This window comes from Helicoverpa zea, chromosome 24, assembly GCF_022581195.2.
Source record: "Helicoverpa zea isolate HzStark_Cry1AcR chromosome 24, ilHelZeax1.1, whole genome shotgun sequence".
Lineage (NCBI taxonomy): Eukaryota > Metazoa > Arthropoda > Insecta > Lepidoptera > Noctuidae > Helicoverpa > Helicoverpa zea.
In genome coordinates, this window is record NC_061475.1 from 246,242 (window position 1) to 262,302 (window position 16,061).

The window sequence follows — 16,061 nt, forward strand, 5'->3', positions numbered from 1 at the left end:
TCTCCCTTGAAAACTGATTACTGTCAACTGGTCAAAACATTCGATACTCCTAACTTTAATTCTGCTTTACTGTAAATTATAAAAACGAAAAATGACTCCTGTGGTTAAACCACTGAATGGATTAGGTTATTTTTTTTTACAATTCGCCATAGAATATCATAAAGTATATGCGCTAGGATTTAATGTAATTGTGAACGACACACCCTGTATAGGATTATCTAATACTTAGAGATAAACATTCGCAAGGTATTACCCGACTTAGACATAAGGTTGTGCTATCTTTCTTAGAGATTAATAACGTTTGAAGACTTTGTGGCTCTGTATTTGTTATATAAAGAGTGTATTACAAAGAGTTTGTGGCTATGTTACAAACAAACAGTTTGACAGATCAATGCTTGCCGTGGTCAAACCGTGGATGGGTGAAAGCATCTTGGGTCCTCCGTGTTTCAATAGTCAAAAATTGGTTGTTGCCAACTGTCACTTGAACATCTTCGGCAGTTGTCAGGACCTAGAAAAGTTACTAAAATGATTTGATAGTTTTAACATTTGCATTATGCTTTGACTGAATACCATACTGAATAACTATTTCAGTTACTTAGGTGTTGCTATTTGTTTTTGCAGTCAAGATTCTCCCTAAATGAATTTATTTTCGAAAATCCAGTCCCATCCATCATCATTATCTTGTGCTAATCTGTGCAGTAGATAGTGCTAATATATTTAGCTCGCTATCAGTAACTATCGCATCAGTCTTGAGTGTCAGCTCAGTGATAGCAAGATATTTGTGTAAGGATGCTTATCATGTTCACACTTGATTCTGTTCAGGAGCTTAGCAGAAAAACGATATTCAAACAAAATGTAGAATTTTGACCTTTAATAATATATATATATTTGAAACAATGTCTCCGGTTTTCGGCGTTTTGTGGAAAAAGGTCTGATTTATTTTCTATATTAACACTGTAAAAGTCGAGAACGACGGAGCAGTTTCAATAATTCGGACTTCTAAAATGGTTATTTCGAACTTCGGAATTTTGCCTAAACCCAAACCACTACTCGGAATACTAGGCCAAAGCCACAGTAAATTCTTTTGCAAGAAAAAATAGAAGTGACCCTATTTTTTTGCACAATATTGTACGAAGGTATGTCTTGACACTTTGATCTCATCGTGAGAGTACCGCTTACCGCACAATGACTGGATTATCTTAGCAATGTGTGTCACGGATCGAGTACACAATGTATTGTTATAATGAGATAAACTACATTTTATTATGTGTTAGTAGGGCTGCCATCGTTCACGAATGTTGCAGTCCAAAAACACTGAACCGACTTGACCGAAATGAAGGTGCGCAGATAGCTTGACCATTATTAAGGAAGATTTTTTATCCGGGTGCGGGAAGCAGATCTCTGAAATCTCGGGGGACAGCTAATTGTGTTTTTATAAAAATGTATCTTTATTATTTGAGTATGGATGAAAGTAATTTAGTATTACAATATTGTGGTCGATTGTGAAGTGTTTACCTCAGTGGCTATTCTGATAAGATAAACAAAATCGCAATAAACCTTTTTCAATTCATTGTTATAGTTCGGCCATTCAGAGAATGCGTTCCTGACACGTCGCGATTGAACTGACGACGTAACTTTGCAATGGCGTTGCAGTTACGATAAAAATATTTTTGCTGGTTGTTTACCGTTTTAACAATTGAGGAGCATTAAAACAACATTATTATATCAATAATCAATGAATGTTATTACGTCGTCAGTTCAATCGCGACGTGTCAGGAACGCATTCTCTGAATGGCCGAACTATAGTTACCAGTTATCAGGGTATTGCTAATTATTATGAGACATTGTGGGTTAACAAAACACATACTTGTCATGAAACACCTGGGGCCCGATTCTCCTAAGTTAATAATGTCAAAATCGAATAGAAGTCGAATCGCAATATGATCGCAATAGCAGTTTTAACCATATCGGGCATTCTGCTACTAATAAAAGACCAATCGTATTCGATTGACATTTAATTGGTGTGCGATTGGTCTGCTATTTTGGTAATTTTGGTCTACACGGTAGTTTGCTGTACAATCATTTTGCAATCGTAAATCATTTGCAGACAAAATTATTCATTATTGAATGACAGAAAAGGATAAAAACGTTTATTCCAAAGAAAAAATAGCGGAATGCCACATACGTTTCAATCGTAATCGAGTCGGGATTGGATCTCAGTCGAATCGAGTCGAACGTGAATCGTATGGCGCTTAAGTAAAATTAGGAGAATCGGGCCCCTGAACGTATTTTATTAACTACAAATCCCCTGGGTCCGATAAAGTCGTATTTTCCAACAGTATTTTTTCCTATCAGATCTTAAATCTTGATCTGAAATCAGAAAGTCTAACGTCATAATTCTTATAAGGGACATCAAACTATCAAGTGAAGAAGTCAGATATCAGTTACCAGTTAAACTCCAACACATAAGTATCTGAAAAGAGAAACCTGTATCACAGTGGTACTACATACGTTCTCGATCAAAGTTCCACCAATTCCCTCAGGGTGTCCGACCTTCAGAACTATGTCACTCAGAGGTCTCATTACAATACAATGGAGTTACAGCGAGATATTCATAACGATCTGTTTCGTTTTGTTAGATGCTAATATTGTGAGCAACTACATACATAATATCAATGTGAAATTGTTTGGAGTATCGTGGGTGGGTTAAAATACAATACTTGTTCCGGTAACGTACTTCCGAATCACTTCCTACAGTCCCTAATTATATTATGTAAATGTTTTTTTCTAAATCTCGCTCGCGACTTCAATCGCATCCTGGCAACTCGGTCTCGTAAATGGATAAACAGTGCTTTTTGTCTTAATCGGTTAAACCATTTTAGCGGGCAAGCGTAAGAAAAACAAAACTTTACATTATAAAGATCAAAAGTGTTTCATCAGAATCACAAAAAGAGTTTGGTACAAGGCATATTGGAAACAATACGATTACTAGGGCTCCCAATATGTAAGTAACTATAGTAGTTACTAGCCAAACTGACAAATGTAAGCAGAACAATCAATGTTATCTCATATTTTCACTATAGTACCCCTTAATAAATCTGTCTGTATGCACAATACAGGAGCATACAAAGCAATACTCGAAGACAATCGCAGACATTTCTCTTAGTTTCGTAATAATTTCTTTGTTTCTCTGAATGCATTCTCCGCTAGATATCTGTTACCCGACTGCGGAATGTTTTAATAGGCTGTGTCTTCGTTTGTATCTTGTATTCGTTTTACAAGTGAAATAAGTATGTATCTCATTGAAATTTTATCATTAGATGGAACATTGTTAAGCAATCATCTATATAGACATTGAATTCCGGAGTGTTGAAGATACTAGGAAATAGCAGATATAGACTAGCATAAATTAAATTAGAACTGCGAAAATTTTGCTCTTATAACCACATCATGGTTTAAAACTGTTAGGCGCGTAATGAAAAACTTTAAGGAATCCTGTTTATAATGATATCATAAGAAAATAATTTTAGGCCAAAAAAATCTACCTGTGAATTAATTAAATGACATTGAGATCATCGATTTTCTTAGGAATTTATCGATGGTGACACCAATACATACTGCTTGAACTATATTTATGGTTATGACTTTATCCTGAATATTTGCGTTTCTATATCCTCAGCAAAAAATAAGCCTTATCTTATTTCGTCACCAGTCAACCTGCGCCATCTACCTTTGAATCTTCATAATTATCTAACCCTTACTTTTCTTCTGTTTCAGGAATGCAGTATTGTAGGAGTATAGCACCTCAGCTTCCATGATCATCAGCAGCCTCTCCACTTGCAGACACTATGTGAACACAACATGTTGCTCAAACTGTGCAAATCATGCCAGTAGTAAGTATACCATGATCTTCTTGTAGAACTTTATTATCGTAGCTATGCATTAGCTACACTTATTTGTGTGTTGACTTATTGATCACCTCTCCTCAAAGTAAGATCAATAAATAATCAAAACTTTATTGTAAGGATTCACAACTAGACTTACTTGCTTGTCGACTTCTTGATCACCTTTCCTCAAAGTTAAAGTAAGAGTCAAAATCAATAGGGTCTCAGAATTTTAGAAAATAAGTAAGCCCGGAGTCTGGAAGTTGTCAGTGTTCTACCCCCGTGCCTGGGAGAGAATGTAATAAAATGGCGTCCACGAATGTCAAAGTCAAAAGTCAATTTCAGGATCGAGACGCTCGCGCTCACTGGATAAGAAGAAAAAAAATATTTCAATAATAAGTCAGGTTCAAATCAATCATATTTATTGCATAATCAGAAACATCATCGTCTATATATTTTCATGCCTGTGTTAATAACAATTTAATAATGAGTGTTCAACGGACTTCACCTTGGTAGCTGCAATTATATTGTCAGGTACAATTAGTGCATCGTCTATGATTAACTTTTCAATAGCTTATATATAGTTAAGTGAAAACAATTTTATTGTTTAGTACAAGGATTCTAATTGTAGGCATTATAAATTGTTGCTTCTGTTTTTTATAGAATAAATTTTCTTCCTTTTGTATGAAGGGTTAGTTCTGATATCCTTACACGATCGGCTTACGAAATATTTCTAAATATCTTAGGAAAATTTTAATCATCTCTTTTTCATTATCAGTTAGTTAGATAAATGGCAATTCAAGTGATTTAACATACATTGTACCTCTGTAATCTTATCAAAAAAAAACTTCTTAAGATTTAAATAAAAATCAGAAAACCATTTCATAGTGCTTTCACAATTTTAGAAAACCGAAATTTCCCAATACAAAATTACTAATCCCATCTGTACTTCAAGACATCACACAACGTCTACCTATAGGTACGAACACAACACAGATCTCGCTAGAAGCACTTCCAGTCGCGATAATGTCAGTCAAAGTCAAGATAAACTACGCCTATCTTCCTTAGTGCACTGTGCTACCTGGAACGAGTCTAAACGTACCTACCTCTAACGTGCTTCTAGTGAAATATTAAACCTGCGCACCTGTTAGGGTAGCCACTTCTACTGTGATTAAGATCTGTGTTAATAGTGTAATGTGACGTCACCCTTTCTGGAGATTCAAGGACGCTATTGGTTCGGGTCAATAGTTTATGATGTGTGACGGGAAAAACCGATAGTCATATTACATTTAGTGATAGACGATTAAGATTTACACTTAAGTGTTCGTCTCCATAAAAGTCAGATAGTAAATTGGTGTTGTTTAATGATTATCTTAAAGATATTATCTGCTAGTTAAGTATGCAGTAAAAACTCAGTAAAATTAATTGATGTATTAAATGGTGTCTGTCATATTCTTTAGAGAGGGATTATAAGTAGTAAATCGTCTTCTTTAAAGCGATACAGTCGTATGTGGTGATTGTGTTATCAAATATGTGACAGTCCTTGGATGACGTGTGAAAAAAAAAATATTTGGGCAATAAATTAAAGGTGAGAATCGATCGGATTCAGTTCAATTTTATTTTTACTCGTAAGTCGTATTTCGAATTGAAAATAGCAGAAAAGAGATGTGTTTGGTACTGAAATAGACGAGTTTTGTTATGACAACTTAAACAACTATTTATTTGGCAAGACATAAAATAGATGTATATAGATATATGGAAATTTAATATTTTATCGATATTCTGTTTATCTAACACCCCATCATTGAACGCAATAGCACAATTGGTGCTGTAAGTCGAATAAAATTTGATCCATGGTCTTTATTAAAACTTCATCAAAATCCATGGTATTAGTTACCACCATAATATTGATGTTCATAACATGCAATACAAGTTTATCAGTACTCAACAGCACGTATATTAATAACGTCAAACCGAGCGGTTTTCCTTTAATCTTTTCTATGTTTAACTGCTAATAACGATGATAGAACATGATCATTTAATAGATATTTATTGAAAATGTTTATTGCATTGACTGGTAAGTGCTTATTTTTCCTTTTAATATTATTAAAGATTACGCTGTTTAAGTTAGCAACCGTTAGGTAAAGTACCTATAGGAATATGCACTTACTTGTGTAGGTACTTTAAGTTATGATGTATTTTCCAGTTTCTACAAACTGCCAACAGCATATACAATTATTTAGTAAAATACCCAAGTAGGTATGTGCAGAGCTCAATTCCCGATGGATCCACCAAACACGCCCTTTCCAAACTAAGAATCAAACTTGGGATTTGGCCATCTTTCTACAAGATAACATAGCAGCCAGTTTTAACTCATTTGAACGTCTTCGAACAAAAGTGTTGTTAAAAATAAAACTATAGTAAGCCATAACATATTCTTTAAGAAACCTGACTGACATCTTTACATAATTACTACACAGTATGTATAAAAAATTCAGTTATTTTCTTACGGTTGAACCGAAACGTCGTGTTTGTGGTTAAAATCATCATCATCATCAGCCTATCGCAGTCCACTGCTGGACATAGGCCTCTCCAAGTGCACGCCACTGAGATCGATTTTCGGCTACTCGCATCCAGCTCCTGCCAGCCGTCTTGCGCAAGTCATCACTCCACCGTGCCTGAGGACGTCCTACACTACGCTTGCCGAGGCGTGGTCTCCACTCTAGAACTCGTTTACCCCAACGGTTATCGGTTCTTCGGCTAATATGGCCAGCCCACTGCCACTTCAGCTTGCTGATTCGGTGGGCTATGTCGATGACCTTGGTTCTCTGACGGATTACCTCATTTCTGATGCGATCCCTCAGAGAAATGGTTAAAATCATTACCTAGTTATCAAACCAATAAAATGTTAATATCTTCGATAGATTAGTGTATCTGTTTGTGCAATAAAAACTCGGAAACGGATGAGTCAAAGTGGATAAAGTTTTCGTTGTGAATCACTGTGATATTGTATCTTGTTTTTATGTTGTTTTATGACGTGTGATAAACAAACATTTTAAAATAAGTTGGCGATTCGTTATAGGTAGGGAAAATTCCATAATCGATATGTGTATTTAAAATTCAGATTTTGAAAATGATGTTTCCTGAAATATAGATAGATAGATAGATAGATTATGCTTTATTGTACACCAAGAAAATTTACAACCCAGGACATCACAATACACAAAGAAGAGTACAGATGGCGATCTTATCGCTAATCAGCAATTTCTTCCAGACAACCTTTGGATGGAGTTTATCTGGAGAATATATTGATTTAGCTTTCCTTTCCTTTAATTACCTTACCAAGTTGTATAGATTTCCCTTCATTTTCATAAAATCTACTTCTAGCTGCTAAGCTACTAAGAGTCTTTGAGTCGGAAATAGTTTGGATTAATTAGTATTGATTAAGATTGACACATTTGAAGGAAAACATCTGGAGACAACCTGGATTTTCAAAAACTCTGAAATAGCCAATTCCCCTTAAACTAGCGGGGCGATTAACGCTCAAACCTTCTCTATATGAGAAAAAGCCGGTGTCCTGCACTAGGTCAGTAAATAAGGCTGATGATGATGATGCTAATAATGCATTTTGTTTGATCCTCAGCTGTCTGGAGACGATGTACTGGAACTGCTGCGAGGAGCGATTCTGTTTCGACAAGAAGATCGCCACATACAAGTGAGTACACCATGATTTCCTTGATGTAAAGTCAATCACGACACACGGGTGTGCAAAACTATAAACAGCTGTTAACACTTCAATAGATTAGCCCGGCGGGAGTGTGGTGCGCAAAGATTACATAGAGTATGTGGTGGGGTGTAACATACCCCACGGAACAAAACGTCTTTTAACTAAGTATTTCTCCAAAATTGTACAAAATTATTACTAAGTATTATGAATGGGAACCCCTATAACAAAAAAATAACCAAATAAATACATATTTTTTAAACTTTTGTTACTTACTTAGCAGTTGAACAATTTGAGAACTTTTTGGTGACAAAAAATTATTTGCTCTATTAAAATATTCATAAAATCAACCATAATGATTAAAACAAAATAAAAACTTCTAAATTAACAAAAAATTAGATCTTCTTTCAATTAAAAATTTAAAAAACTTATGGAATCAAATGGAATATCTTAGTAAGAGGCCTCGCCGCCAGCACAATTTTTGCAAGAAAATATTGCATGTTCTAGGCACAGTGATTTTTTGCAGTTTGCACAGACATGTTTTGTGTTCCGATCTTTTTTCCGAGGACAATCCGCACATCCTCGTCATCCGATTCCCACTCGCTGCTAATCGCTTCAAAGTCATCACACACTGCTTGCGTGTATGATTCAAGCTCATGCTCAATGCAATGATCAAATTCTTCGGTAGAACTTGATTCATCTGAAGATTCGGCTAAAACTTCATCAATAATGCTTCTTATACGTCTTTCAACTGCCTCCAGTGCCATTTTTATTCAAAAAGTATAAAAAATATAAGTATACATGTAAAAATACATACATATAAAAAATACGAAAACAATACGCGAACTATGTGGCGGGGTGTGACCTACCCCACGGACGTTTACGCACTTGCACTTCAATCACCAGCCGGCGTAACACCGAGATCATGCCACTATCCTCTACTGCAACCTCTTACCTCCAGCTACACGAAGCCCCGAAATCTAGTTGTTACCAGTCAAAAAAATATACCTAGGTAAATCAATGCTGGGGTATGCTACACCCCACCACACTCCCGCCGGGTTAGAAACATTAGTAGGTAGGTATTAGATTTACAGAACATAAATATAAGTGGCAGCCGCATGAAATCAGAAAGTCTGACAACCCGTCTCACCAAGGGGTATTGGGCTGTCTGGGTAACTGGGTTGTGGAGGTCAGATAGGCATTTGTTCCTTGTAAAACACTACTAATCAATTTGCTGCTGGTGAGACTTTAAGCCGAGCTCAACATATTGAGAAAAAGCTAGGCAGATGATAATGTAATTTATAAATAGAAGCATTTATGCCAGTTATACAAGAAACTCAAACACACCTGTCATAGTATTCCTAGATATCATTACAGTTAAATGAAAAATCAGCACCACATCATCATTACATAACAGATGACTTTACATTACCGACTTTATTCCCGTCTCATAGTAACACTACATAATTGACAAGTTCACATAAATAGCGACAATGGTTTGACGTCAGCTGTCGTGATGGACTGATTACATGATCTGGCTCCGATCACTGATAGCAGAGATGACTGGGGAGCCTGTAATTGTTAGACATGACCCTGGAATATTGTACGTCAGTCGTTATACTCGTCACACACGACAGATTAGACGAAATTGCCTATTTATACGGTCATCTGTTTTGTATCTCATCATATGAGCACGCAGACTGCAATTTTTTTATCGGCCGATAGTTTGTTTGGGGTCATAAATTACTGTGAAAATGAATGTTGCTTATTAACATAAATGGGAATATAACTATGACTGTCTGTCTTTCTGAAACAAATGAACCGATTTAAGTAAGATTTGGCACACCTGCGTCCCTAGGGTAATTCTACATACAGCAAGATAGTAAGTAGCCTATACCCTATCTCAGAGTCAGGGCTTTGGTACCATTGAAATTGGTTCAGTAGCTTTGGCGTGAAATCCGGAGAGACAGAGTCACTTTGGCATTTATAACTAATATTAACAACTGGATTTGGACTTAAAAAATAAAAAAGATGAATTCTTCTGCAACTTAGTAACATGTGATTTTCCCAGACAGAAGATAGTACAAATCACACAAGAACGAACATACAAACAAATGAATGACGAAACAAAAATGACCAAGCAGCAATAAATCATTTCTTTTCCTCTGATAAAGAAACAAACAGACAGATTTACACAGAAGCCTGAACAAACTATTAGTATAGCGTGGAATTTACCAAGTTTATTCAGTACTTATAGGACGTAAATATTTAATCAAACGTATACTTGGAAACTGATATTTTTTCAGTTGATGGAAAGTATTACTTGATGGAAAGTACTAAGATGACTGTTTATATTTCAAAGTTTATGACAGTCATCATAATTTTCGCAATATTTTGTAACCTCCTCAACCCAGTTACCCGGGCAACTCAATACCTCTTAGTAAGACTGGTTGTCAGAATTTCTGGCTTCTGACTACCCGTAAAGACTGCTAAAGATGTTCAAATGACAGTTGGGACCCATAATTTAAAAGCGGAATTCGATATGACAAGATGGTCACCCATCCACAAGATTGTAACCACATAACGATTATTATATTTTAGTACCTATTTAATTATAATATTTTAGTACCTATTGTTAAATTATAGTTATTGTAAGAACACGTGCATAGTGTAGGTATAATAAGCTATGAATGATAACGTGTTCATACTCTTAATTAATTTAAATGCCAATTATAATTTAATGAGTTAATTTATTATTGCGTTTTTACATATCACGTATTATGAAGTATACCTAAGTATAAGTTTATTAAATGTCATCCTTTAGTGTGTTAAAGGATGATATTTAAAAAACTTAACAGGCGAATTAAGAAACTCCTCTTTTCGTGAAGTCGGTCAAAATTTTAAATCATAAAACCAAGAAGAGTCCTGTACCTGTAGCAGACTGTTTTCCAGCGGTTCCACCCGCGTTCCGTGGAAAATACTGCTCGTACCGAGACAAAATATAGCCTATGTTACTCGGGAAGAGTGTTGCTTTCCAACAGTGAATTAATTTTTAAAGTCGATCCAGTAGTTTTAACACTAGTTTTAGTAGCTCCTATACCCTTCAGTTTTGGTAGCTCCTATACCCTTCAGTTTTGGTAGCTCCCATACCCTTCAGTTTTGGTAGCTCCTATACCCTTCAGTTTTAGTAGCTCCTATACCCTTCAGTTTTGGTAGCTCCCATACCCTTCAGTTTTGGTAGCTCCTATACCCTTCAGTTTTGGTAGCTCCTATACCCTTCAGTTTTGGTAGCTCCTATACCCTTCAGTTTTGGTAGCTCCTATACCCTTCAGTTTTTTTATAGATGTAGGTACACACGATTAAATTAATCCCGCCCACATAATGTATCGTTAACAAGACATATAATATCTGTCATACAATCAGCCTGCAGTCACGTTGTTGCTATTAAAATATAATTGATTACAACATGACATCTTGTACGTTTTATCTTACATCTCGATACTGGCAATAATTTGCACATCGTAAAGCTATCCTACCTACAGTTATTAAAATAAATTAATTAGCAACAAGAATTGCAATACCTATAAGTACCTAATTGTACAATGAGACAGGAAAGATTCCATATAAACACAAGAATTTATTTTATACTTTCTAGCTGCTTTACCCGTCCTGGGAGAACCACTTCCCGGTTAAAAAGCGACCAAGGACAAATGCTACTTTTTACGCGGTTGCAAGACGAAGCATAAACAGACTAATTCAGGAAAAATCATGTTTAAGATTAACTAACAAACCTATGGTATCCAAACGTTTACAAAATGGTCACCCATCCGTAAACAAACCTCGACTTAACAGCTTAACCTCGTCTCCGTTGATCCGTGCTGATGCATAACGAGTATTACCAACATAATACACTCCAAAGATATGCAAATATCATTGTAAACTATATCTGGTATTGTTGTGAAAATGTCTGTGTGTTCAGGAAAACCGCGACTAATCCAAAGTCATATAACTGTCAGACTAGTGTGTGCTACGGATTTACTTGAACAACTTTATTTATTTAGAACAATCACTATAACACTAAAATAGATAAAAATGTTTTAAATGCCTGTGATATTTTGTGCACTCCCATTACTAATCTCGATCGACTTCCAGTGTCAACAGAAAAATATTATGTGTACTAAGTTCCATAGTGGTACCTACTCCTTTATATAAAATACTTTAAAAACTATCCTAAACACCCAAAGAAACGTATCCTTAGTATAACACAAGCCTGCAAGTCAATCATGGTTTTGTTTTGCAAGATAATCCCCTCCTATATAAATGAATGATTAGTGGTGATCACCCATCCGCAAACAGTAACTTCATTACCACGAGTTAATGAGTTTCTGCAAATAATTTGAGCAATTCGATTCTTTTGAAAAAGCTGGTTTCAGACAACCTTGAACCCACTAAATAAAATTCCAACTTTTCCTAATTTTAGCGTCATTTAGTAACATATCATGACATGAACAAACATATGATATTTTCAGTACACATGTTTGTCACCCGATCCGTGAGCAAACGAACAAACACGCACTGAGCTTGATGCTGAATGTTGTGCTAACAGCCGTAAATATTGTATTTATCATCGCTTTATATTGTTGGAGATGATATACAAGAGAAAATACTCTTAGTTGTATGTTTGCATTCCATTATGATGTAGAATATCATGACTTATAGATACGGATACTGTGAAACGTGTCATCTGTTTTCCGTGTGGGTTTTCCTGAAGTAAATACAAACATATTTTGTCTACTATACTTCCGTATGAGAACCACATAACAATAACAAAATAATTTATCTAAATGCCATGCGCTGAGTAAAAAATCTGAGTATGAAGGCAAGAAAAATGCAATAGAAATAACCTATCACAAATTACAATGTATGCAATAACTTAAACAAAAGTGACAATAGTAGATCAGAATCCAAAACACTACCGGATAATATAGAGGTAGTAGAATCTAATACAGTAGCACCCGAAGCTACGCTTAAAGAAGAACTGCCATAGTAAATAAGACAAGCAACACTGCAAATGACATTACTAAAACCACTTCTCTAACACCACATCTCCCTAATTCCAGGCTAGAAGAAGATGTAAGTCACACGAATGGCTACATCAACAGCGGTGCCAGCCTGGACAGCGTGGTTACCGAGCAACCCGTCAACAACAACCATCTGCCTCCACGAGCTATAGTCGGGAGAGAGGTCAATGAAGTGCCGCTGCATGCTGATAAGCTTTATGAGGTAGGTGCTAGTTTGATGAGTTATTTAAGGGAGAATAAGGAGATTGAATGAGATGAGATTCAAAAGTAGAAAACTATGAAATAGGCTGCTGATAATGATGATGATAGTAGGTATATACTGTGATAAAGAATGTCAAGGTATAAAGTGATCTGTGTGAGAGGGTTTAAATGGTAAATGATAAAATCCGGAGATTTGGTTCACCCGAGAAACAATTTTTTGGCTACACGTAGTCCTTTGATCTGAATAACGTGAACAACGTACTAATTTATTTTTTAACTGCCTCGTTGGTCTAGCTGTCGCAAGTGTGGCTGCTGAGCACGAGGTCTCGGGTTCGATTCCCGAGTCGGGCCGAAATCGCTTTGTGGGTTTTAGAAGACTTTCACAAAGCAGCCCGGAGCCTGGAAGCTGCTGATTGATACACCCGTGCATCGGAGAGCACGTAAATGTCGGTCCTGCGCCTGATCTCTCGGTCTTCGGTCGTGTCGGATTACCGTCCCATCGGGCTATGAGAGTTAAGGAATAGTGAGTGCACCTGTGTCTGCGCAAATGCTTGTGCACTATAATATGTCCTGCGCAGTTGGATAATCTCCTTACATGAGAACAGCCGCCGTAGCCGATAATCGGCTAGGAGGACATCATTATCATTTATCAATTTATTTTTTGGTCGTTGCAAAGGATCACTTTTTTTACGAAAATAGCTATTTTTGTAAGTTATAAATACTAATGAATTATTCGTTCTCATTGCAGGTGTTCTCTAAATCTCTAATATTTAGAGATGATCATGAACTCAAAGCGAAGACAGAAAGCACAAACTCTCTCGACGAACTGGAGACCAAATCCGAACCCGATTACTTATCCGACAGACCGAACAGGACCAAAGTTTACTTCGAAGACGAAATCAACTCACCCGTCACTGACTTTGAAATTATGTTCAAGGATGAACTGCTTGCTAACCACGACATGTTCAAGATTGACGAAGAGGAAGAAAGTGACAGACAAAGCCAGGACACAGAGGAAGGCCTCACAATGAACGTAGCTGTTAAGAAACAAGATGTTATTAAACCAAGTACTATAACAATCAAAGATGAAACTAAAATAACCACACTAAGTCCTATATACCAGTATGATCCAATATCTTCAATGGCTTTACCTTCAGCCTTCTCTTTACCGAGAGTGGAGAGTGTGAAAGGAATTCTACGAATGAGAGGAGATAATGAATTCCCTAGGAGTAATAGCGCCAAGACTTTGGAAAGAGTGGACAGTAGCGGTAAATTATCGAAGCCAATGTTAAGCAGAGTCGAAAGCTTGAAAAACATAGATCCTACCAAACTAAACAGAGTCCTATCAAGGGTACCACATAGAAGTGCATCGTTCTTGAATATTCCTGAGCATTTAGCTCCAGAGAAACCACCGTTAGTTAAAAGTAAATCAATGGTAGGAGTGATGTCAGCTGTAGAAGAATTAAAACTATCACAGCTACCTGATACTCCAATTATCAAGAGTAATAACTTACCAAGGTTCTTCGCTGATTGTCCATCACTGCCCGAATATAAGGGAGAAACTAGCTTGCAGAGTATAAAACAGCAATCGGCGATGATGTACCAAGAGGATTTCAGTATGCCGAGGTATTATGGAACCGTGTCAAAGTCGACAGAACAGTTGCCGGTCCATGAGAGCAAATCGATGCCAGATTTGAGGAACCCAGCGAGCAATTCAGGCAAAGTGAGCAAGAGACTGGTGAAGTTGAGGAGTAGGTTAAAGCCATTGGTTATCAAGAAGAATTCCAATGAGAGATTGTAAATGTATCTTTTAAAAGTGCCTTTTGTAAGATTGTTCATAGTATTTTAGTGTATCCATGATATAAAAATAATATTGATGAAAATGAAGGAATCAATTTTGATAACATTTCTGATGCAGACGTTTTGGACCTTAAAGCAGGGTTCTTAAGAAGGTTCCATATTTTTAGTGGTAACGTTTGAAGAGGCTTTTGAGTCTGTTTTTTTTTTTTCAATTTTATTGACGCTAAAGTAATAAATGACGTAATAAAGTGACTTAAAATTATTATTATAAGAACAAAATGATGTTTGTTGTTAATATTTTGCTCAAGGTTGATCACAATTTTATTGCAGTTTTAATAACTGAGAACAAATGATTTCATATAAGTGATGAATTATGTATGAGTTATTCCCAATTTGTCATTAGTACCGATTGGTCACCAACTATTTTTTCCATACACCAAATCCCGATTGGTCATTCGAGCAAAATAACTAATTTAATATTTAAATTTTGAGTGCCGATTCGTCACCCGCGTAAAATTTCACGTATCAGAGTACCGTCAGAAATAAAAGTGTTAGAAGAAATTTTAAATGAAAAACTTCAATGTAGGTAAAGGTTTTAATAGCTCTCATATAAATATAATAAAATTTACATTAAAACACAGGTGAAGACAACATGGGCATTTTATAACCCGAAAATGTGACTCGATACTTTTTGTACCGGTAACAAAAGTACCAGGGGCCCATAACTAGCAAAGAGATTGTATACATAAAAATATTCATAAATATAAAATTTAATTAACAAAAATAATTTGAATGTAGTCTGCAGTTGTGTTGTACACACTGCAGTTTTTCTTTTAAATTGGTCCTTGTTCGGTTAAACAGAACGTTTCAGTCAATTATCTTCTTAAACTTCTTGTTCTTACTATCCATAAACTTCTTCCTCCGAGCCTTTTTCCCAAACTGTGTTGGGGTCGGCTTCCAGTCTATCCGGATGTAGCTGAGTACCAGTGCTTTACTATCCATACACAATTGAGAAAATTCGTGGTGGCCTAGTGGGCAAAGAACCAACCTCTCGAGTATGAGGGCGCGGGTTCGATTCCAGGTCAGGCAAGTACCAATGCAACTTTTCTAAGTTTGTATGTACTTTCTAAGTATATCTTAGACACCAATGACTGTGTTTCGGATGGCACGTTAAACTGTAGGTCCCGGCTGTCATAGAACATCCTTGGCAGTCGTTACGGGTAGTCAGAAGCCAGTAAGTCTGACACCAGTCTAACCAAGGGGTATTGGGTTGCCCGGGTAACTGGGTTGAGGAGGTCAGGCAGGGCAGTCGCTCCTTGTAAAGCACTAGTACTCAGCTACATCCGGTTAGACTGGAAGCCGACCCCAACA

General features: G+C 36.4%; 1 protein-coding gene across 4 annotated transcripts in view; it reads left to right on the forward strand.

Annotated features, from left to right (window-relative positions):
• The window catches only part of LOC124642298, a 37,233-nt gene extending 21,906 nt beyond the window's left edge, over positions 1–15,327 (forward strand). For 2 of the 4 annotated variants that reach the window (XM_047180662.1, XM_047180661.1), the window contains exons 2-5: positions 3,778–3,893; positions 7,528–7,599; positions 12,729–12,891; positions 13,639–15,327. In XM_047180662.1, the coding sequence (XP_047036618.1) occupies positions 3,862–3,893; positions 7,528–7,599; positions 12,729–12,891; positions 13,639–14,691 (1,320 nt within the window). In that variant the 5' untranslated portion in view covers positions 3,778–3,861 and the 3' untranslated portion in view covers positions 14,692–15,327. Of the gene's footprint in view, positions 1–3,777; positions 3,894–4,959; positions 5,473–6,759; positions 6,967–7,527; positions 7,600–12,728; positions 12,892–13,638 lie in introns of those variants that run through there. The other 2 variants (XM_047180663.1, XM_047180664.1) reach the window with 2 other exon arrangements.
• Positions 15,328–16,061: the final 734 nt, after the last annotated feature.